Raw genomic sequence first — 24,610 nt, forward strand, 5'->3', positions numbered from 1 at the left:
TGACAGGAACTACCATCAGATTAAAAAAAAAAAAGCCCCAAACCTATTATGTACATGATTGCCTGGTAAATTGCTCAGGTTGTGACACAGAGATGGAGGCAGGGCAGACAGCTGGCAGCTCCCCAGGGCTTGTGACTTCCCCTCTTAACATCTGCAATATGATCAATATATAAATAAGTGAAATTACCAATTTAACAGTAGAGGCCAGTGGAGGGGAACTGTAAGAGGTTTGACTCTCCAAATTAGAGTGAAGGCTCATTTTGATGTGGATTTTACTATGCTGTGTAGTTACTTTGGAAAAGTTCAAAACTTTTCGGGATTCAGGACAGGAAAATGAACCTAATATATGTTTCAATACAGTACCTTCCCACGCATTGCACAAAACTATTATCCTGAAAAATAATGTTTGATTACTCTCGCTATTGAGACTCTAAATTCAAATATAGCATTAAGAGTGAAAATGGCTATGGAGTTTTTGAAAATTTCAGATTAAATGCACGAACACAGAACATCCTACTGATGGTTATCAACAGGCAAACCGTAACATGTAGACAACTAACATCCCAACAGGAACTATCTACAGTCTGTTCAAATAGGTGACTATATAAAAGGGTTCTCGATGTTGAGTTTGAAAGATCCCCGTCATTTAACGGTAAGTACTTGCTTATGTTGAAAATAGTTGATGTAGCTATGTCTTCACTCCAAAAGTAACTACTTGAAGCTGTTAAAAAAATAAACCACCAGTCTTCTCTCCCCAAATAACATCTGTAAGCCTTTTAAACTAAATATTCAAATATGAAGTTTCACACTCAAATGAGCTCAATCATAAAGTTCCAAAATACCTAAAGGGATGGAAGATTTCACCAGTTTGTCACATCAGCACATTCTTTTAGCTGTGCTGAAATAGACTGGTTCCTCCTCCCTCCGCCTCTTTTTTTTTTAATTACTGTTTTTAAATGAAAAAGCATAAATTGCATACTCCAGAAAGCCACCCAGGAGATGAAACTAAGCAAATTATGTGACTGCTCTCATTTTTAAGATATCCATCCAGCAACAGAATGTATTGAGCTTGTAGCTGAAAGCTGCATGGCTGCTCACAGAGACTGAAAAAGAAAAGAGAGGGAGAGACTTTCCTTTTCAGGATGAAGTCTTGTCGTTACAGTAAGACATGCAGACAACATCATAATATGGAAAGGGTACAAACCAATAAAGAAAAAAAACTAGATTCAGATCTGTTTCACTTCGAAGAAGTTAGTGTACATCCAGACCATGAAAATATCATTTTCAAAGAGGCAGTGCTTTAGTTAACTCTTCCCACAGTCATGCAAAGGTGCCCTTACAAGCTGCTAGCATTTGTTTCAGCTTGTTTAACAAATACCTTTGAAGTGTTTCAATGTATTTTCTAATTCATACTCCAAAAAACAGCTCAAGAGGTTAACGAAAGAAATACCACAAATTTAAATCAGCAGAAAAAATTAAAAGTCCAGACTTCATAAATAGAACACAAGTTTGGGAGATGTGATTCTATTTATTGTCTTTATTATCTCTTAACTACTTTAACAGTAAAGTGCTGAATCTCCTATGTTTTAAAATGAAGCATAATTGTACTATGCATTTTCATAGTGATCTTGATATTCAAGGCACAGCTCCAGCTGACTTCCATGTCAGCTGTAGAGACTGTTTCTGCAGATCTGCTCCTTGCTGACAATGCTGACATCTGAAACAAGGGGAACACGCAACTGGTTGCCAAAAGTTTGGCTAAAGTGGATTTTTTTTTTGTAGAATTATAAAGAAGGCTTTTTAAAAATTATTTATTAATATGGAATTCAGTTCTCCAGGCTGGAACTCAACTTTGTTAATAGCAAAACCATTAGTAAGAGTTAGCAAGACAGAAGTCAAACAGAGAGCCAGTCTGAATAGCACCACTTCAGCTTTTTCACAAAGCGCTACGAAAAAACAGTCTAAGCCCATTTAGGTGACAGTGTACTTTTCTGGCTTTTCCCATTGTCTGGATGCTTGGCTTTGCATTTCTAAAGTCCTTATAATGTGGATTTTAAAAATTATTCCAAAAGGCTGAAAAAGTAGAACTCTGCTCTACAAACCCACACACTAAGCCCAACCTCAACCACGGGCAGGCTTCAAACTTTTAAGTTAATGCAGAAGCATAACTATTATCTTCCAAATGGCTTAGTAACTGAGGCAGGAATGAGAAGTGGAGTTCAGCAGAGCCCTGCAGTGAGGTGCTTGGACAGAATGAACTCTTTGCTCTCTGCTCTTCAGTGTCTGGTACCACAGTGGCTGGATGAACACATGCCAAGAGTGTAGCCAATACTGTGGCATATTCACTGCTCTGTGACAACAGAGCCATGATGTGACGAACATGCCTAGCACTGCTGGGCTTTCAAAGGATTTGGTTGTCAGCTACGGTTCTCTTAAGGCAGTGTCACAAAGACTTATCAAATTACTTACTGGAGTGAATATTAATGGACCAGCAGGAGATGCATCCCTTATCTCAGGGGAACACCTCAGCAAAATGTCAGGTTCCAGAGGAAAACCATGTACTCAGAGGCTCTTGATTGTATCAGAGAAAAATCTAATTACTGACCTACTTAGATTAAATTTTTACAGCAGAATATGATCTCAGCCTGCAGACACCCAGCCTAAGAAAATGTAGTCTAGCAAAGTTACAAGCAACTGAAAACAGGTTCTTACAAAAATAAGTAAAGCAACTTAAGCGTAAGAAGCATTACTAGTTCCATCCATAATTATTTAGAAATTTCCATTTCAGAAATGCAACCATTTATCCTCCTTTCCAGAATAAAGTCACATATGAACATTTAGCATTTATGAAGACTATCAAGTACATCTCAGAACTCATACTCAGTAATTCACTGAATAAGTAATCAATAAATAAACCCAAAAACTATAGCAAGGAAAGAGCACTGATATAATACTTTTTTAAAAATTTCTTTCATCACAAACATAGCAACCATTAAACTCCTCCTATGAAGTCTGCTGTTTTACATTGACAGAGAAAAAGGGTTAACAACCGAGTAACGTTTAAAAAGCAAGTCAACGATGAAAAGGTATTACACTCAGAACTCCAGTTGGCTGGAATAAATTTTAAAATCAATAACCTAAAAGGGTAACTTTTGGTTAAAAGAAAACTGAAGTTAAACACAGCTAAAGCGGTTGTTTAACACCAAAACAATCCATAGAAACAAGCAAAATTTTTCAGGAGATTTCAAGTATGGATAGACTGACAGATGTAAGCAACTTAGCAGCAGCCTAAGGTGGCACTATCCTTCAGCTAAGCATAATGAATACCTGTCCACCTAATTACAAAGTTTAAATAGCATTTTTTAGATGTAACATGTTTTGTGTCCCACAGCAGGGATGTGATAACAGCATGCTCAGAGTCAGCTCCTGCAGCTTAGATGATCGGCAGGGAATGGTGAAGCCGCAGTGAGATGCTGGGAGTCAGTACTGTTCCTATACAGTGAGTAAACATGTGGTCACTAGACTCTCCCCAGGGCTGATGATTTAATGAGTTACAGAAGCTGGACTGAAGTTTGCATTAAAATTTTTGTTCACCGAAAGTGGTGTTTCTCAGGGGATGTTTTAAACAAATACTAAAATATCTTGGGCCATTTAGTTTCCTTCATACACACTCTGTGCTTTAATCACTAAAAAGCTTACATTCCCACTTATGATTGTTTTTTCCCTATGTGCAGACAGAAAAGTAGAAGAAACTCTCACGTTTTAAGTAATTAGCATAATCTGATTTTTCAGTGAGATCATCCTTCCACATTATCCCAAAACACTGCAAATTACTCCCCAATATGGATAACCTACTTCTGCAAAGTGCAAATAGTCCTGGGCTACCACAGAACATAACAAACCAAAATTGCTGCTTGCAAATAACAAAATCAAATCAACATTTCTAACCCAGATGGATGCATCTGGTCTAGGAAGTGAGCGAAACAACAAGGAATTTGAATTGGTCTCATCCCTGGAGTTTGGGTTTTGACCCTTGACTGATCACTGTGTTTTAAACAAAGCAGAATTCATTAGCCAGTACCCCCAGCTGTACAGCAGACCCAGCTGGATACCCTGCCCATGACTTAACTACTTCTTACAGTAAACTGGGATCAAGATGGGCTTCCAGAAAGAAAAAGCCAGAGACTGGCATTTTATATTGATGAACAACAGCCGCTTAGAGCAGAGTTTTGAAGCCATTCAGTGTCTACCCCTTTCCAGTTCTCAACAGCAAAGTTGCATCTTAAGGGAGATGAAGGAAAGGTATGTATAAAGCAGAGATGTATTCTGGATTGCCCTCCCTCCTTCACCTATGTCAGACATGCACAAAGGAATAAACACCTTCTGCAGTGCCCAGTTCTGTTCTGCTGGAAGTATCCACCTCTTAGCTATAAAGGAAACTCCTTTCACAGTTAAACTTCAGGAGACATGTGACATTAACAATAATGAGTTCAAAACAAAAAAAGTGGGACATTCAAAATACATGTCATGACAGTCTTCAACAATAGATTCTAGAAGCAAAATGTTAACACAAATGCCACCAGTAATTATGCAAACGTTATAACCATTATGAACTTGTGTTACAAATTGTGGCTAAACAAATAATTCTGCAAAAGTTGATGAAGTCTGCAATGGCCACAGAAAGGTAGAAGAGGGTCATGGCTACTGTAAATTAAGCAGAAACGTTTGAAATGGTTGAACAGATGATCCTAAATTCATACTAATTATAAAATCTATAGAAAACACATCAGAATGGACTGAAGCTGGCTACTGAGGAGTTTCTGGTTTACAAATAATTTAAAATAGCAACAGGCAGAGTAAAAGAGCACAGAAGTAAACACTAAATTTCACAGCTCTTACAAAAACTATAGGGCAGATAATTTTATAAGAGATGAGAAATATTTATTCCTGGATTGAGCAGGAAGACAGCTTTGTGGCTTGGCCTTCCTCAACATGATTTACATCTTCATCATCTTTGGGTACAGGCTCTGAAGAAATGCTTTGAAATTGCACACTCTTGATCAGTGTTGTCCATTGGTTGCCCTCAATAAAAGGAGGCCAGAGCTGCTTTCCACAACTACCACCTTTTGGGGTAGTAGGTTTCACGTCACAGGAGCTCAGCTTAGGGTTGTGTGTGTACAATAGAATTGCCATGTGCTGAGCTGACAACACTCAAAGTTACAACGGCTATGAGTAAGCAAGCACAGTCTTCTGCAGAGTGGCACTTTCAGGCTGAATACAATTAACAAGCTCTACTGCAAGAAGAATAGAGTTACTACTGCAAGTTAGAATGGAGTTTGAATGAAGACTAAATTATTACAAATTCTTTTGGAATTCAATTGAGTCACAGTCATAAACTTACCATTCTTAGTATGCTAGATATAATACCATCTGTGGCAAAGCCAAAAGAATTTATAACACAGTTAAGTGTTTAAAAGAAGTCTGAATAACAGTGAAGGCAAAAATTCGGTCTTTCTTCCTATGTCAAGGGGTAGAATGTATTTCTGGGATAAGCTTCAGACATTTAGAGAGTATATAACAACAGAGGCTTTTTTTTAAAAAAAAAAAGTTCATGCATACTATATACAAACAAGGCAACAGAATTTATTATAGCTGTTTTTTAATTTAACATTACAGATAGCTCTGTTGACAAATTACAGTAATAATAATAGCTGCAAGTCTGCTCTTTACTTAGTACGCTTCTCCTTTGAAAGTCATTAATACCTCTTCAGCAAGCACTGGTCCTCAAAGTATTATGAAGTCCATTTACATTGAAAAACAGAAGAACAGTCCAAATGCTCAAAGTTTTACTGATATTTACAAAACTCAGACATCTGAATGTGATTCTGTTATTAGCCAACATGTTTCATGACCTGTAAGCATTCAACACAGCAAGAGATCTAAATGCTCCCGATGCTAGAAAGGACAACTTTGAAAGTTAAACACGATCAAATGAAACAAACTCTTTTTTTGAGTGGAATAATTTTCCTCTTCCGTCACAGATTAACTCACTAGGAAAAGCCAAAATACTAAGTATGAATAAAATGTTAAGAAGATAGCAATGTGAAAAAGTTTAATGGACTACAGTTCTTAACTAACTTTTTCATATATGATAGAATATTATATTAAATTTTAATTAAATCATGAGTTGTTATTTAGAGTGCTGAAAGCTAAAGATGACATATGAGGGGGAAATAAAGGGTAAACTCATTTTTATAACTCAGAAAAGTAGAACAAACTCAATGATTACCCCAGTGAAGTTTACTCTTGCTTGTTTGTATCAAGTTTTGTTTTCTGCACTTCCTAGCAGTCTCCTTGGAAGATCAGGAATCAAATTATGGTAGGCAGTGCACCTGCTAAACTTATAACCAGTTAAGAATACTCATGTCCAGAGCCTTTCTTTTTCTCATATAAGCCAACTGAAACACTAAGCTGCTTCTGTTTCGGAGTAGCAATGACATACTAGCACAAGAAGTTGAACTGGCACAATGATATTTACAAATTGCACCTTTTGCTAGAGAGGAAGGAAAAGGATGAAAACAGGACATCCATCAGGTTAACAGGAAAAGTAGGAAAAAAGCCTGACTAAAAGCACCCAACTTTGCAATGAATATATTCCATTCATCTCCCAGTAGCCAGCCGAGACACATTTTAATCAGGTCTCTAGTCAAGACTACAGAGATCTGCCTGTAATAATTTCTGTGTTTGTTTTCTATATTTCATACCAAATGATAGAATATCTTGAGTTGGAGGGGACCCATAACGACCAAAGTCCAACTGCCTGCTCCTTGCAGACTACCTAAAAATCAACTATACCACTAAGAAGCATCCTTTAGGTGCTCCTTGAATTCTGGCAGGCTTGGGGCCACAACCGCTTCCCTGGGAAGACTGTTCTAGGGACCAAGCACCCTCTCAGCGAAGAACCTTTTCTCAGTGTCCAATCTGTGCTTCCCTGGAGGCAGCTTCATCCCATTTCCTCGTGTTCTATCACTGGTCACCAGTGAGACGAGACCAGCATCTCCCCTGCCGTTGCCCCCCTTGAGGGAGGTGCAGGCTGCCATGAGGGCACCCCTCAGCCTCCTCTTCTCCAAGCTGAACAAGCCAAGTGACCTCAGCCGCTGCTTGTCAAGCCTTGCTTTTGAGGCTTTTCACCATCCTGGCCATGCTCCCCTGGACACACTCTTGGAGGCTGATGCCCTTCTTGTACTGAGGCAACCAAAACTGCACAGAGTGCTGGAGGGGGGGCTGCACCAGGGCAGTGGGGAGTGGGACAGTCCCCTCCCTCGACCAGCTACCTGTGCTGTGCTGAACACACCCCAGGGCACGCCTGGCCCTTTTGGCTGCTGGGGCACACTGCTGGCTCATATTCAACTTGCCATCAACCCAGACCCCCAGATCTCTTTCCATGGGGCTGCTCTCCAACCTCTCGCCCCCCATTTTGGATGCATAACCAGGATTACCCCATCCCAGGTGGAGAACGTGCCACTCGCCCTTCTTGGATTTCATATGCTTGGTGACGGCCCAGCTCTCGCCTATTCAGATCTCTCTCTAAGGCCTCTCTGCCCTTGAGGGAGGTCACAGCTCCTCCTAGTTTAGTATCACCAGCAAACTTCCTTAATGTACCTTTGATTCCTGCATCCAGATAATTTATAAAAGCATTAAAGAGAATTGGCCCTAAAATTGAGGCCTGAGGAACCCCACTGGTGACCCGGCGCCGGCCTGATGTAACCTCATTTACTGTAATGTTCCCAGCCCGATCCATTGGGCCGTTGCTCTCCCAGCACGTTACGGACGTGTCTGGCCACATGCTGGACAGTTTACCCAGGACACTGGGAGAGACGGTATTCAAAAGCTTTGCTACAGTCCCAAACCCACCACATCTACTGGCTTCCTTTGGTCAACTAGATGGCTGACCTTGTCATAAAAAGACATTAAGCTGGTTAAGCAGGACCTTCCCCTCGTTAATCTGTGCTGACGGTGACCAATGACTGTGTTGTCTCTCAAGTGTTTTTCAGTAACTCCCAGAATAACCTTCTCCACAATTTTACCAGGCACTGAACCGAGACTGACAGGACTGTAGTTGCCAGGGTCTTCCTTCTGACCAGTCTTGAAAACTGGGACAGCGTTTGGCAGCTTCCAGTTGACGAGGACCTCTCCAGACTCCCAAGACCATTGAAAAATAATTGAGAGAGTTCCCGTGATTCCAGTGGCCAGCTCTTTCGGTACCCTGGGATGAATCCCATCGGGGCCCGTAGATTTATGCACATCCAGCTGGAGCAGCAAGTCTCAGACAAGTTCAGGGCTGGCTGGGAGTTTATCATCCCCCCAGTCACGGTCTTCCAACACAGGGCTCTGGGGTCCCAGGGCCTATCATCGGTGTTAAAGACAGAAGTGAAGAAGGCATTAAATGCCTCTGCTTTGTCTATGTCCCTGTTTGTGAGGTGACTGACCTCATCAAGGAACAGACTAATGTTCCATCAGATCCTCCTTTTGCTGTAACATGTTTTTAAAAGCTCTTTTTGTTGTCCTTCACAGTGCTAGCCAGCTTGAACTCTAATCAAGCTTTGGGCTGCACAAATTTTCTCCCTACAGTGGCAAACAGCATCCCTGCGGTCCTCCCATAGCACCTGTCCTTGCTTCTTTGGCCATACACTTTCCCTTTCTGTCTAAGTTCTAGAATAAGATCCCTGCCTAGCCAAGCCAGTTTTCTGTCCCGCCTGCATGACTCTTGACAATCTGGAATTGCCTGCTCCTGCACTCTTAAAAAGTAGCGAGCACTCATGGATCCCAATACCTTCTAAAGCGGATTCCCAGAGGACCTTACTGACTAGCTGTTCACAGCCCAAAGTCTGCTCTCCCCACATCCAGCACTGAAGTTTTGAAGCCAATGTTTTGAAACTTGGCTACTTCATGGTCACTGTGACTAAACCAGCCACCAACAACCACTTTACCCACCAGTCCCTCTCTGTTCACAAACTACAAACCTGGGAGGGCACCTTTCCTAGTTGGCTCCCCCAGTACCTGCGCCAAGAAGTTATCTTCAGCGTGCTTCAAAAATTTCCTGGACCTGTTTGTGTCCACCATACAATATTCTCAGTTGACGCCTGGGAACTTAAAATCACCCATAAGGCCGAGGGCAGTTGATCTAAACATATCCCTTAATTCTTTTACAAAGAATGGCACTGTGGGCCATCCTTGGAAGTTAGCTGATTGTTTCATACAAGATTGTTTTGCACTGAAGCAATACTTATAGGATGCTGTATAACTACAGGAAAGACTCCATACACATCCTAAATAAAATCTTGCCTTAATCAGACTACAGGGAATGCAGTTAAAGCAAGGGACTACTAGGAGTAGGAATAGTGTCCAAGAATCATTTTCTATGGACTGACAAATTTTACATACCTGGCTCAGCCAGTATTTTATTTTTCCCAATTTTATATCACTTTAACTTTATGCTTATTTCTTATGTTTCCCTAGTGCAGTTTGACATGATGCGTGCTTGTAACCTCATCGCCACTGTTGCTCTGACTGCTGGCCAGCTCATCTTCGTCCTGGGCCTGATGGAGCTACCTATCATTTCTCAGGATACCCAGTGGTGGGAGGAGGCCATAGCTGCTGTGTTCCAACTTGCCAGTAAGTCCACTTCTTTTTACTGATGGAAAAATACTTAGGCTCTATTAAATCCAGGTGGGAAAAGAGTTTCTTACTTTATAAATCTTTCAAGTGACAATGAATAGCAAAAAGGTCTAAATCAAAAAGTAAGCTCATTGTCTCTTAAAAGCTCTCCCCGTGAGATTCTGCAGTACATGAATAGAAGCTTTTATCTTGGATATATCAGAATGAGTTTTCTGCCAACCAAGAAAAACAAGCCTTTATTATTTCCTATGAAGTCAGGAAGGCAAACATGAAAGAAATAAACTGGATGCAATGTAATCCCACAATTTAGCGGGACAAAACATACCAAAGGAACTGTTTGAAAGCAGAGCAGAATGGCCGAGGAAATTTTTGAAGTCTTGCTGAAACAGGATTTTTTTGCTTTTACCGAACTGAAATTTACTCAATGACTCCTCAGCTGGATGCTGATAGACAAATACACCTGCAATCCAGCAAAGACAGCTGAAGTAAATTCCTAACACTGACTATTATAAATAAAATTCCCACAGTAATTCGCATGTACAGACTGTATACAGAAATGAATGAGGAAAGGAAGAAATGATTTTATCATAATTCCATATTAACAGTGGTGGCAACAAACTGTAAACATTCTGTAATAATACCTTTCTTTACTACATTAAGTCACTCAGTATTCATTACACCAAGAATCAAATCCTATAAAATATCCATGCATGAAACTGTCATTAATGGAGTATAACGTTCAAGCTGCTTACAAGATCAGATTAAAAATATATCATCACTATTATTAATGTAAACAGCAGGTTATAATGAAGTAACACCATTTTGTTTAAAATCTTAATTTCAATCTTAAAAACTCAGAATATTCAGAATGGTATAAGCCTACTGAGACCTTGGGTTTACACTGCTGCAAGATCGGAATCATCAGAATTTGGCCTAGGTCATTTAAATATGGTCCTCACAGCATTAAACACCCATTAAGGATGATGAACCTGAAATCTGAGCAAGAGGAGAAGACTGCAGAGGTTCTGTAACTCTCAAAGCATCTGATCCAGCTTCCATGTGCAGTGAGACCCTCAAGCATCAGTCATGCTACCAAGAGACAAATATATAGCCTTGCCATAACAGGACCTCCCTACAGCCTCTTCATATACATCATGGTCTTTGAAATTCTGGATACCTTCTGGATAGCTCTCCCTGGTCATCTGTGTGATGCCTGCTTTATTCTCACTCCCTCCTATCCTCCCCAAAAGTTGACATGCCTGTTTTTCCCAGAGAGGAAATGCATTCTGGCCCTGTTTAGATGTGTTGTTTCATTGACAAACAGCAGAGTGGACAGCCGTGTGCCTTTCTTCTATCAAGGTTGCTAATTTTAGACTGGGCTGCTTTTTTTTTTTTCTTTTTTGCCCTTTTTTTTTTTTTCCTGTGCTGAAGTCCGTTTTAAACACAGTCAGAGAGAGACTGAAGGGCGCCAGGATATCCCGACACAGGAGAAGGAAATGCCTGCTATTACCTGTTATGCAAGCTGAACCTTGAAATCCCCAGTGCTGGGAGGGGAGAGGGGAGGAAAGCCAGAGTCTGAATGATTAACAAAACACTAATGAGAATGGCTTAAGAAGCTGTTGAATCAAGGAGTTCATCTGCCTGTTTGTGTTCAAAAGGTGTGACTAGACTGATCTGGCAGCTCATGACAGTTCCAAAGACAGAGACTGCGCTATAGGAATCAAAAGGTCACCCATCTGCAGAAATAATGCAATGACTTTGGTGGCTATCCCTGCCCCTCTTCCCCATCCTCTTTTGCAGTTATGCTGTGCTCTCCCTCACTGTCATCTGATGGTTTTCTGCCTTGCAGTCAGTAACATGAGATTCATTTTACATTTCATTATCTTAATTAAGGTTTTATGTTTAAAAAAAATTCTTCCTGATATCCAGAACAGCCAGCTGAAGTCTTCTGGAATGTATACTTGAAAAAAAACCCAACAAACATCCCTCCCCAAAAAAACCCAAAACAAAAAAGAGGGAAGGAGTCATCATCTCTGCCATTATCCCAAAATAAAACAGACTTCTGGAGAGCTCCCTAGTATTCCAGGACAGTGGTACATCAACTGCTGACTACCTGGGTGATCAAGGGTGTGCACTCACGGGACAGGTGGTTCAGAGTACAGCTTGCACTGGCAAAAGAGGCTGCTCCTCCTCTTTCACAGAGCCCAACGTGTACTCTGTAATGCTGAGCCACTCAAACTGGCCACAAAAATCAGCTCTGTCCACTAAATACCCTGGATTAGGGCAGGCAACAGCATTTTGTACATTATGGCTGAAACATCTTTGATATCAGACAACACACATGTGCAAACTGTGAGCAAGTCCAGCATTTATGTTGCTCTGATGAAGGACTGCTGCCACAGCTAGAGACCAAGATTTTTTTTTTGAAGAGGAGGAAAGCAGACACCCCTTGTCCTATAAACCACCTGTAATACTCAGCCCTGAGCTTCCACTCTGAGATGGTAACCTCTCATCTATTTTTAAAGTAAAGTAGAAATATCAGGCAAAAACAGCAGAACGGTGGATACAAAAGCTTGTATTTAAAAGCACTTTGTCCATGCAAAACAGCTCAAGGGAAATCACTGTGAAGCTCTCCCCTACTTAATTTTAAGCCAACGTACTTTAGGCCAGAGAGATCGTTTGTGTGAAGAGCAAACAATATTTAAGAATGTACATCCTTAGTTCTTACTAAATATTTCTTGAGTACTGGCTGGGTAATTTCTGTTTATTACACTTTCAAATATGTTACTGAAAACACAAGCACCCACCTGCTGCTTTTTTCCTTTTCAAAAATCCAAATGATCTGAAGAATTGTTGTGCAATTCAGAAAGAATTATCTTCCGTTGTGTCACCCCCTCTAATTACAACTTCTGTTTGGTCTCTAACTCTCATCCTGGAACATGCCAACAAGTGCTGAAGAGAACCACAACGGTCACCAGTAGAATGAAATCTAGTATTATGGAGGAAAGCTTAAGTATATGGCTCAGAATCACAAAGTCAACTATTCTTATTTTTAGTCAGTTTACTCACTGAAACATGTCTGGGTTTCATTACATTTTCCCGAGGTCTGAACAAGAACTAGGTGTACTAAGCATTCTCTTCCAAACCCCATCACAAGTTCAAATCAACCATCTCTGATCCCACTAGAGATTGCGATGACTCCAGGCTCCACTTTTCACTTTTTCACTTCTGCCACCTGCACAAGCATTTGACAGTCATTCAAAAAGGATGGACCTCTGACAGAAAATAAAGCTCCAGGAAGCGAAGAGGAAGGAAAGAAGAGAGGAAACAGCATTGCTCCTGGGATAGCAATGGGATTCACACAGCTCCGAAGCTCTGCAACCTCACACCTCCCAGTTAACAGGAAAGCAAGCTGTTTGCTTTGGAAAGGGCATGTGGTGAAAATGGAACCAGTGTTGTATGTGGAATTTTGTGTCAATGCTCAGAAATTTCCCTCTAGAGGGTTTTGGGTTTTCTGTTTTTTTCCGAGGAACTGTTACAAACTCCATGTGCTGAATATAGGATGAGTAACAGAGCTGACAGAAGAACAGTTGGAAAGGGAAATCCATACAAAGAGGTTAGGGAATAAAGAGCACTTCAGAGAATATTAAACTACTACAAGCAGTAACCTGCCAGACTGGATCAGATCTTAAGGAACTCTAGCCAAGTCTCCAATCTTATACAATGGTGAATATCACAGACTTGAGTGAAATGTTAGAAACATAACGGGGAAAATCCAGGATGAAATATCCCTTACATTAGATCTCATCGTAGTTTCTGAAAGTCCGAGACTGGAATAAATCTGAATCATAATGATTAATATTCTTGCAAATCTGTCTTCAGCATTAAATTACTTTAATACATAACATATCCTGAAGATTAAAGTGTTGTGTTCCTACTGAGGTTGTCATTTACAGTCAAATAAATTACAGTCTCACCTCTTTCAAATTTCAAGCACTGCATTTCAACTCTTCCTACTGTGTTTTTCTGCTGACCGTGTATTTCTCTCCAGATCCCTAATGCATCACAGGAAATCTGAGTTCATGCATACTCTAATTTCTGTGCTATTAAATCTAAATCAAACAATTGTTAGACCATTTACCTTCTCTCTTCTTTCTGGGTACTACAACTTTAGATTAGTTGATATCCAGAAAATCTTAATGCAGAACAGACCATTAAAGCAGCCATTGGAGAATATGGCTGAAGATATTCACAATAGCAATGTGATTCTGATTTCTGTATTACTTCCTTCCACCTTTTTCCTTCATGACACCCTCAAGCCAGATCTGTTCTAAGATGAAATCTACAGAGCTGTAAACCTAATGCTTCCTGAAAAGGAAGCAAATAAGTGAGACACTGCAAATAACCTAAAAATGTTAACAAAAAGAGAGAACCTGACTCCTTGATTTGTGCTAAATATTTTCATTATTTCTCATTTTTATTTCACCTCTATGCCAAACTTGCTTGTCTTTATGTGGACTGCCAACCTCACAATAATCTTGTTTTCACACATTCGCAAAATGAACTGCATTTGCAAAGATCTTAAAATATAGACTTCTATCCCACTTATTTTGACTGAAATGTTTCACAAGAGCAGCTGAACCAGCAAACCAGGAAAAACGGTAGCTCACAAGAAGTATGTTAAACTCTTCAACTGGTATAACTGCAGCAGGGTGAAAATCTGTGTACATTCTTCATGTCTAAATACTGATGCACAGCAGGCCATTTGTTGTAGCATCTCAATGTCAAGGGCATGTATTCTGATTAGAAATATGGTAACATAGATATTACCAATAAACTATCATTCGGATATGCAAGTAAAGGAACATGTTTTATGACAGACATAGCATTAGAAATAATGCATTAATGCAGAAAGCAGCACATGAAATGAAAAGTTCTTCAACTCAAATATTGACTTTATTGCTTAAGAACATGCCTATTATATATATATGCATGGAGGTTTCTCCTAAAAAAAAAATTCAAACCAAGTTGACTAGCTAGGTCCACAGTTATGCAACTCCTACCCTTTGATGCATCAGGAGATTGACAGAAAACATGAAAAATGGAAGCAGAAGACAACTATGGAAACTTCCAGGAGGATCACTTCTCAGTGACTCCTCCTCTCTGCACCAGCTGTTTTTGCTGAGGCTGGCAAGAGCTCTTACCTGTGTCTGATAGGAAGTTTACTGTTATCAAAAGCAGAGCTTTCATTGACTCCAGCTGCCTCTGAATCCAGGGTGCCAAGCAACATTTGCAGCTGACTTTGTGTGAAAGTCTGCACATTTATCTTTAAACAGCTGCCCAACAAGAATTATGTCTAATTCATAGGGAATGCTTTTCAACCTTCAGTTCAAGGACTGCCATAATTTCTAAGGAAACCTCCAAAAGGTTACCAAGTAAAGCAAGTTCATTGTCAGTAGACCTAAACTTGTTAAACAGTGCTCTGCACCTCCCTTTGAAGATTTCCAACCAACATAAAGTAGAATTCACTGCCTTACACTGACTAAATCTCCCAACATTATCAGATTAAAGACAAAAAGGGACCGACAAACTCAAAGAACACCACAAGTGGAAAGCCATTGTAATTCAGTGGTGAGAACTGAAAAAGACAAGAGGGTCTTAGTGCCCCTGAGAAGCTTTGCTGCTCACAACTTGTTTAATTCTAAGAGATGTTACATTCTACCAGAATCCTTAGAAGGAAAATTTTATTGTACTCAATGTACAACTGAAAACCCAAAGGCCACTAAAGGCCCTGTGGCATGATAAACCAAAGCAAGCATACTGCTGCAGCTTTCAGCCTGGTACTACAATGAAGAACACACAGCTTTTACAGAAGCTCCTTTTGTGCCAGGCTGATATGGAAAAAAGGGTTAATTGATTAATCATTTACATAAGTCCTAAGGCAATCAGACTTTGAGAATACAGTTGAGCTGCTACAAGCAACTTATTCAGGCTTGTGACTCACTGCAGCTAAATCGTCCCCTGTAAAAGTTTAATGGGGTGCATAGAGAAAGAGGGTGAAAAAAATTCCCCTCCTTGTTTGCAGTTCTGCTGCACAAGCGTGGGTTGTGAATTCTCAACAGCAGTCTGGCTACTCTATTTTCCTTGTTCTCCCTTTTCCTGGCAGCAGTGTCATCCTGTAGGACAGGCTGTAAAGAGGAGGATTATAAGTCCCAATACAGACTTTCTACCAACCTCAGAAAACATAATGTAGGTTTCTTCATCTGCACTATCAATGGATAAAAGTAAAAATAAAAAGGAGCAATGTGATCAAGAGGTGTCTGAAAAAAAAAAAAACCCACAACAAACGACCCCCCCAAAAAAACCCCAACAAACTATCACAGAAGTAGAAGAAGTGACTGTGAGAGTTCTTTTAAAATGCTAAAAATCTGTAGTTGGCTTGCAGCCAGCTACAGTCAAACAGGAAATTCAGTATACAGATCTGAAATGTAAGTTCAAAAAGTAACATTCTCTCAACCCACCCCCACTCACAGTCAATACTGTCCCAACCAAAAGTCTTCCTAGTGAATTTGTTATCTGTTTCCTTCCCCAGCGGAAAAGCCCCCCCATCCAGGCTTGTTTTGCTACAGATGGGAAACAACTAGAGATAAACAGCAGCTCTATGGGAAAATAAAGTACTTTAAGTAATCTCATCAGGATTTTTAGTAAAGTTGTGGCCTCTGTGCAGACTTTAGACAATACACAATAAAATGATCTGAAATTGACTGACGTACATAATGAAATTAATTCAGGGAAACTCAGCCATGCATCTAAAAGTCTTGTCATTGCTACAACATAGAAATGAAACTAAACCAGATGAAAATGTTTAGTATTTTCATAACTAAATTTAAAGAAATATTTGCCATCTGCAGCTCTCCTCAAATTGTATTGTAAATTAAAAGATCAAGAAGACTGATTGCAAGTAAAGCAATTTTCTTATTATTTTTAGCAGTTACCTATGGAAAATAGTCTGAGAAGCCAACTGTCTCCCTCCAGGTATTTTACTAGAATACTGAAATTAAATTCAGACATTGTTGTTCCGTGTTAATAGTATCTATCTAAAAAGTGCAAAGTCACCACAGTCACTTTTAGTCACGGAGACTGAAGCTACTCTCAATACAAGGTTAATTTTCGTAGGTGTATTTCTAACTGTTCTGAATACAGAGCCAAATTCTGCATTGGCATACTTACATTAACAACAGAGTTATATCCATATTACACAACCATCAACAGAGTAGAATTCCTGCACCTTTTTTTCCCCTAACGGAATACTCACAACTGTGATACACCAAATGAATATTTAACAATATGAAAAGGCAACAAATTAAAATGTTGTCAAAAGATTTCCTAATGTTAGTAACACTCACAATGAAGGTAGTAAGCAAGACAGGAGATACCACTATCATGAAAATACTGTGCTTTAGCTATGCTAGTAAAAATAAAACATTAGTGTCATTCTCTTTCCTTACAGAAATTGAGTATTATCGCATCCATACACTACAGTTTGCAACCAAATGGCACACAGAGGATTATTTGTAGGGTTTCCAAACTAGGAAGACACTACTCCTCAGATACATCCATATAACAAAGGAATAAACGTTACATTTTTTTTTAGAATCTACCTTCCCTAGGAAAAAGGAATCACTGAAGGAGAGGCATCAGGCTTCCACAAATAAGTGAATTGAAGGTGTTTGCCCAGTCATTTAGAGAACAGCCTGGTTGCTAAACCTTACATCTCAACTCTTGACTGGTGTACAAGATCACTCTATGGGCAAAGAAAACTAAGTAGCACATTGGAACACTTTGCTTCAAGTACTCTAATTTTGATTAAGTTGTTACAGACAAAACTCTAAGCAAACTGCGGGGATTTTCACACATCTTTAGAAAAGCAGCATTCATCAAAATTTAAATATCATGCAAACTCAGTCTTTTTGGATCAATACAATTTCTGTACCGTTTGCTTGTTCCTACATCTATAAATCCAGTATCAGGTCATGCTAAAATGAAATACGAATGCTGGAAAAAATAATGCTCCAGCAACATTTTTATTCCAGAGCTTACTTATGCTGACAGAACTGTAAAACTAATTGTGGAAACTCTCTACAGTAGCACGCTTCAAACTCTTCCCACCTCTGTCATGTTTTTCTTTCTTCTTAGATGTCAGTTCCTGTCTAGCCTGCAGTGAAGTGCTCTAAAGAGATCCCACATTTTTCACTCAGGAGCTCCAGTGACTCATTCCTGCTATCTGCCAAGTCAGAGAGACTCAAACCCCATTATCCTCCCAGTTCCCCAGCCCTGCTGCTCAGGCACTGGCACAGAACTGCAGAAGGAGAGAAAGCCTCTTGTATGACTGGCTGCTCGTCTGATCAGGGTTCAGACAAAGGGCCTGTGAAGGGAAATAGTCTTGCTAGCATGAATAGTTTTATTTTGGGACTCGTAAGGAAGCCTTAGTGCTTTTTCCTGGTGGAAAATTGCTCCATTGGATGGAAAAGATCTCCATGCTAGACCGGCCACCTTCATGAGCTATGTAGCCATTTAGAACAGTAACTGACTATAAGTGATATATAAGCAAGAAAAAAAAAGCCAAGTAATTCAATTAAAAGCTGGCTATTTGGAAAAAAAGTTTAAATATTGAAAATATTCCTACAGCATTTATTTACTTCTGTTTTACCATAAAGGAACGTGTACAGACAGACCACTGCTGCTTGCCTCTGCTAAATGAGCAAAGAATAGGGCAGAAGTCATGCCCAAGGGAATACAGCTCACAAATACACCAGGAACCCTAAAGGGTTTTCCCGGCAGTTTTGCACAAGCAGATTTGACTTTCAGTAAGGAAACTAGACGTCCTAATCATCCATTACTCCTCTAACCTAGAGATAGTGGTAAATAGCTGTAAACCTGCAGTGGGAAAGCACCAGTCATTAATTCCGTAAGTGGAAATCAAGCTGCAAGGCATGACATAGCATCAGGATTACTCTAAACTGGTGTTCCTGAACCTAGCTCCCTCTGCCAAGAGACCCTCAAACAAACAATGCGAGAGAGTCTAAAGTGGGCTGTTGTTAATATCTGCCCCTTAGAAGTACCTGTAAGCGGTCACTGGCACAAACAGCTTAGATTCAAAGTGCTTCCTGCTTAAGGTTTTATGATTTTGCTTCACACTTTTTTTATTTATTCTTTATTTAATGCTTTTTGGATTCCCTATGAAAGGGTATGTGAATTGGAAAGAGTTCTAAAAGGAAAGCTGAAAAGGAAAATCGATCACACAAAGTTTTGTCATGAGCCAGACTCATCAGTGAGATGGGTCTCCGATTTGTATCTCAATACCCTCCTTCCTATGAATTTTAAGCCAGAAGGAAAAGAAACAGGTCAACAACTTGACTACAGGAGGTGCAAGCAGCCTCCCTTTCTCTCAGTTTCCTACCTTTGTGAGAAAACTGCTATCTATCATCCTGTGAAAGAGTGGACTGCAACCTGTGGAAGAGCAAAGCACTGTCAGTGTTTATCTGTATTATAAGACCTAAAGACCTCAAATGTAGATGTAGACATACAAATTCTCCATAAGCACATTACAACTAGCACACTCTGCTTCCAAAGCTCTGAAATACAAAACAAAACACAGAATTTTCATCATCTTGGTTCCACAGATAGGGAACTGAGCCATCTCAGAGGAGAGTTTGAAAAAAAAATGAGGTATTCCACAATATGGGAGCTGATCTCCCCCTCTCTTGTCTACCATGTGCCTCAGGACAAACTGAATTCACAGAATGATATTGGAAGTGAGGGGAAAACTATTTTGTTTCCCAGTTCTGCCACAATCTTCTTGTAGGTTATTACCACTAACAATAAAGACATAGATTAAAGCCATACAAGACCCTGATAACACCAAAGTCACAAGAATTCAAAAGCAATTCAAGGAAACATCGCAGAAAAGGAAGAGCACAATTAAGTGTGGCTTTGAGGACAGAAGTAGTGTTCTGCAAACTTCAGTGAGGATTTTGAATGCAGAAGGAGAGAACATTGCCACGTTCAAGTGGTGATGAGATAAACATATGAATATACAGAAAAATTAACTCCTTCAAAGACAGGTGATTTGCCTTACACAATCCATCCAAGGACACAGATAACCATGCCTTACTTCAAGAGACCAGGATTTTAAAAAGCACGTGCAATTTGATACAAGGTAAGTCATCCAACAGTGATTACTGAAAAAAAATGAAGGTTTAAGCTTAATTTGTCAAAATTTCAACTTCACAATTTTTCTAATCAGCCCTGAGTCGTTTTTTGAACAGGATGTGAGAAGCAACTTTCAAACCTGTATACTTTGATATAATGCTAGATCACGACCCATGTACTGGGATCCCATCTCCAACTCTGCTAACATTAAAACGGCCTCCTGAGTAAGCCTATAGACCCGTTTCAGGAGGGCTAACAAACAATTAGCATACAGATCAGTGATTTGTGCAACTCAAGTCAGTGTGCTCCATCTAGGCAGATTTCTCCCAGATGACAACTTGTTCATTTATAACTATGCTGAACCATTAAACACCTACTAGACTTACTGATAAAATCAGGGAGTTATTAATTGCTGTCCTTACAACTGAGCCAACAGCCTAAAACCCATCCAGATTATGTTAAGACTTTTTCCACAGCAAAGGCTACTGAATAGTGGCAAAAGAGCAGGAAAGAGCTATATATACCCTTAGGAAGACATTCCTCACTTGAAACCCTCAAATACGTTCCGTCTGTGGGACAGTGCTACTCAGGAGGAGGTGTAGCAAGCAACTGAGTTTCAAACCACCTTCTAGATAGACACAAGAGAGCTGAGGATGCCAGATGTCTCCTGAATTAATACTCATTCATTGTTTATTTTATTAGAAGGGGGATTCAGCCTTCACATAACTGACAATAGTAAAAGTATCATGCCTACTTAAGTAGTGATTACTTTTTTCTCCTATTTGTATTTAATTTCCCTCCCCATTTTTTTATCTGTATATAATTTGTAACTTTTCCATCTTCACTGCATTACTAATACTCTTTTTAAGAAAGAAACTTGACAGAATGCATACGCAGGATACAATACATGCTCTTCCACGGAAAATCAAGATCCAGAGCCAGATGCCATGTATCAGTGGGAACAGTTATTTCACCTTCCTTTTTTTTTTTAAGCTTCTGTACTTCTTTATTATTTTTGTAAGATATTTAGCTATTCATCATCTTTGCAGTTTACAATAGTGGCCTGCCTTACACAAACATTTTTAAATTTCAGAGTAAGGGTACCATATTCTGAATAAAAGATTTTAATTATTATTATTATTAATATACCAGTTTTCTATGCTGGCAACCGGAATAAGACAGATAACATCTGTGTAAGTGAGACAAGAGGATGGGCCAGGGGAGAAAGTAACATGGAATACAGCTAAATGGGAGTAAGAAATTTAAAACAGAGTAAAGAGATTTTAACCTAACATTGAGACTCCGTTTCAGGCACCCAGGCTTTGCATACAACATCATGCTGAAATAACCCTTTGAGAACACATACAGCACACCATAACAGAGGTGGAAACTCATAAATGTTGGCTTATGGCATCCTGCCACTACAGAAATTCAAGAGAGTTAACAGATCAAAAATAATTCTCACGTTTCTCCTTCCAGGTTTTGTTCTGGTTATCGGATTGGTGACTTTCTACCGCATCGGACCCTACACCAACCTCTCTTGGTCTTGCTATCTGAACATTGGAGCCTGTCTTTTGGCCACACTGGCAGCTGCCATTCTCATATGGAACATCCTTCATAGGCGTGAGGACTGCATGGCACCCCGGGTCATTGTCATCAGTCGTACCCTGACTGCTCGGTTTCGCCGTGGCCTGGAAAACGACTATGTTGAGTCACCGTGCTGAAAGAATGGACTTGAAAGGGGAAAGATCTCCAAGGAGATCTGCATTGGAGTTGTTTTCTATAAATACATGGTATAATTTAAAACTAAGGGTTGAAAGACATCACAAAGCTCACTCTTGTGGGCAGAGGCCCTCAATTATTATTTGGATGGGCTCCATCTATATACATATGTATAAAACACATAATTTTATATATATTATATTATATTGCCCTCTCCCTCTGCTGTACAGCACAGAATGTTGGATTGTCAGAATCCTGACAGAGCATCAGCAGGGTCAGCTGTAGCAGACACAGAGTGTATGCAATAGAAAGGCAACCAAACATTTCCTCTGTCTGCATAGTTATCCTGCCTCCTAATAATAATGTAAAAGCTATAGGAGACCAGTGACAGTAACTTTGGCTTTAACAGGTAACCTGAAAAAGCAGAAAACTTACTATAGAATAAGTGATGATTTTAACAGCTATTTAAATTTCACAAATCTTTAGTCCCTCCACACATCTCTTCAAACAACTTCTCATTAGCTGCAACACCTGCTCCCCAGCCACAGCATAGCCTAGACAGCAAAAAGCAAAAGCAACTCTAACCACTCTAAAGAAAGGGAATGCAGAAGAATTAAGGGGCATTTTTTCAGACACTTCTTTTGTATCCCGAGACAGAGGTTTGGGTTCATCCTACATGTAAACAGATATGCCATTAAAAACAAGAAAAGGGTACGCAGCTAGAACAGGCCATACACGTTGCTGAAAAATCTACTTCATTGTTACAACGAGGGCAAATATCAACAGAAGGAGGCTACCTGGACTCCCTAATAATCAAGATACTATTAACTTACATTATTGGAAACTATTATTAAAAATAGATATTTAAGCCCAAATTAATTTATTTTCTTCCCAGCTTGCTTTAACATTTGCTGTGACATTTTCAGATTAGAAAGCGTCGTCAGGACACCCAGCTCTGCCCAGCAATGCTCAGAGGCATGTAACACAGTGAATATTTGAGAATATAAGTGCCACTCAAGCACCCAAATCAGAGAATAAGAGACATATGCAAGACTTAAGCATGAGATTTTAGAAAGATTTGCCTGGTAAATTAATATGGTAGTGAAATTAAAATAATTAGTACCTTTGGAATTAGGTATAATGTTCATAAGCCTGACCCTGAGAAGCACACAGGCTCACAGAAGTCATGTGCACAGAACTTTCAGGAAGAAAAACAGTAAGTCAAAAACTGTTAGGCAGAAACACTTAGGATACAGGAACTAGAGGCAACGACAGAAGTTTAAAACCTCTGAGGATGCTACTCTGAGCACAGTTACTGACAGGTTTGAAGGACCATGAGCTGTGAATGTTACAAATTCTTTAGGACTGTTGTGTTGCTCCCAGCTGAGTACACTGCTTTTCTTCTTTATCATTATTTCCACCTTACAAATGTGATCATCAAGCTGGCTCTTGAGTTCTGTTCTGCACTCAGTTCTGATGTAATAAGAAACTCAACCCCAACTGCGGCTCTGCACCATGTTCAAAGTGAGTGACACTGCAGAGACTGATGCTCTAGAACAAGAACAACTGCATTGTTCTAGACTATCAGGGCAGACTACCATAAAGCTGACAAAGAGTTTCTTCTAGGAGTAGGTTTGTAAAAACCAACTAAGATTTGTATTCATTTTCCTGCATTACTTTCTGGAAAATATTTTCTAGAAATAATATGCTATGATTAATTGCAGGGTTTTTAAAAAATAAAATATTGGAGTATTTAAAAGACATTATATTATTTCTTCTAATATTGCAATATCCATATTATAATAATGTACATTTAAATTCTAAAATCAGCTATGTGGTCGGTAAATTTGTAATACTCTGTATTACTGTGATTATTTTAGCTGTATAAATAAAGGTGTGAATGTTCATTTTCTTCTAGTAATAATGTGAGATTTTTCCCATTTAGACAAAAAATATGGTTGCTTGTTATCATTTTTTCCCATTTAGTAAAAAAGAATCCACAGAGCTTGCAGTATCTTGTAGACAAAGAATAAGCAGAGAAAACGATAAAATGTCTGTAAGGTAAAGATACTTCATCTTGTTAAAAATGCAAGGGAGAATGAAATCAGAGGAAAAATGCAAAGGAGAATTTAGGAGGATCAAAACTTCAAACTTTCAATGAAAACAAACCGTACCCATAAAGAAATACATAAAAAATACTTATGATACCTTTTTATCAGTTTGATGGATTTGAAGGCCTCATCCATGTCGCCAGCAGTGAGATAGAAGCTGAAGTTCAGCACAGCATCCCGGGTAGTCTTATCACAGTCTCCTAATCCAATGAAATCTCTCATGGGCCTTCTCGCAACCATCTGAGACACCTTTATTGCACCAGACTCTGCTTGTCCATTCTCACTTTCTCCCAGCTAAAATGAGAATGTTACCATTTAGGTATCAAGTAGGTTGAAACTAACTCCTTTGTACCTATAATTAATTACATTATTTACACTACAGTCCAGGTTTTCTATTTCTGTAGGACCATGATCAATAGTGACAATAGTTGCAATGTTTGAGAACTCCCTAGAAAATGCCTCGAAATATGGAATGTCGTAGAAGAGATGAGCATATAATGAACAATCACAGCACGTTAGTGACAGTTTGGAGACTGTGGTAAAATACCACAGGAGAGGCAGCCTTCTGTTATTATACTAATTATTATTATTATTTTATAAATATTATTATTATTTACTATAATAACTATTATTTTAAGTCCCCAGATTTCTGGAGATTTCAGATAACATTTCTCTAGGGTTTGTCTCTTCTCAAAAATGAGTCTTCTGTTCTGAAAGCTAACTTTCAGACCCAATTCTTCTATTCTTGCCTTCATGTGAAGCTTATGAATTCTAAAGTTCAGATTCAAATCCTTTCCCATACAATTAGCAGTTCTGGAGCTTCAGTGATACTTTCACCAGTCATTGAAAGGCAGCCCAAAGCAATTACAACATTCATTCAGAAAAAG

The 24,610-nt window shown here is 39.3% G+C and overlaps 2 protein-coding genes across 12 annotated transcripts in view; one reads left to right on the plus strand and one right to left on the minus strand.

Annotated features, from left to right (window-relative positions):
- TMEM204 (transmembrane protein 204) overlaps positions 1-23,519 on the plus strand; it is a 29,655-nt gene extending 6,136 nt beyond the window's left edge. The window contains exons 2-3 of the mRNA XM_005241001.3: positions 9,520-9,675; positions 21,370-23,519. Of these exons, the coding sequence (XP_005241058.1) occupies positions 9,520-9,675; positions 21,370-21,614 (401 nt within the window). The 3' untranslated portion in view covers positions 21,615-23,519. The remainder of the gene's footprint in view (positions 1-9,519; positions 9,676-21,369) is intronic.
- IFT140 (intraflagellar transport 140) overlaps positions 1-24,610 on the minus strand; it is an 85,978-nt gene that overhangs the window by 24,857 nt on the left and 36,511 nt on the right. For all 11 annotated transcript variants that reach the window (XM_027791832.2, XM_027791834.2, XM_027791836.2 and 8 more), the window contains one exon: positions 23,821-24,017. In XM_027791832.2, coding sequence (XP_027647633.2) covers positions 23,821-24,017 — 197 coding nt within the window. The remainder of the gene's footprint in view (positions 1-23,820; positions 24,018-24,610) is intronic.

The sequence above is a fragment of the Falco peregrinus genome, chromosome 5 (genome assembly GCF_023634155.1).
Source record: "Falco peregrinus isolate bFalPer1 chromosome 5, bFalPer1.pri, whole genome shotgun sequence".
In the NCBI taxonomy this organism is placed as follows: Eukaryota; Metazoa; Chordata; class Aves; order Falconiformes; family Falconidae; genus Falco; species Falco peregrinus.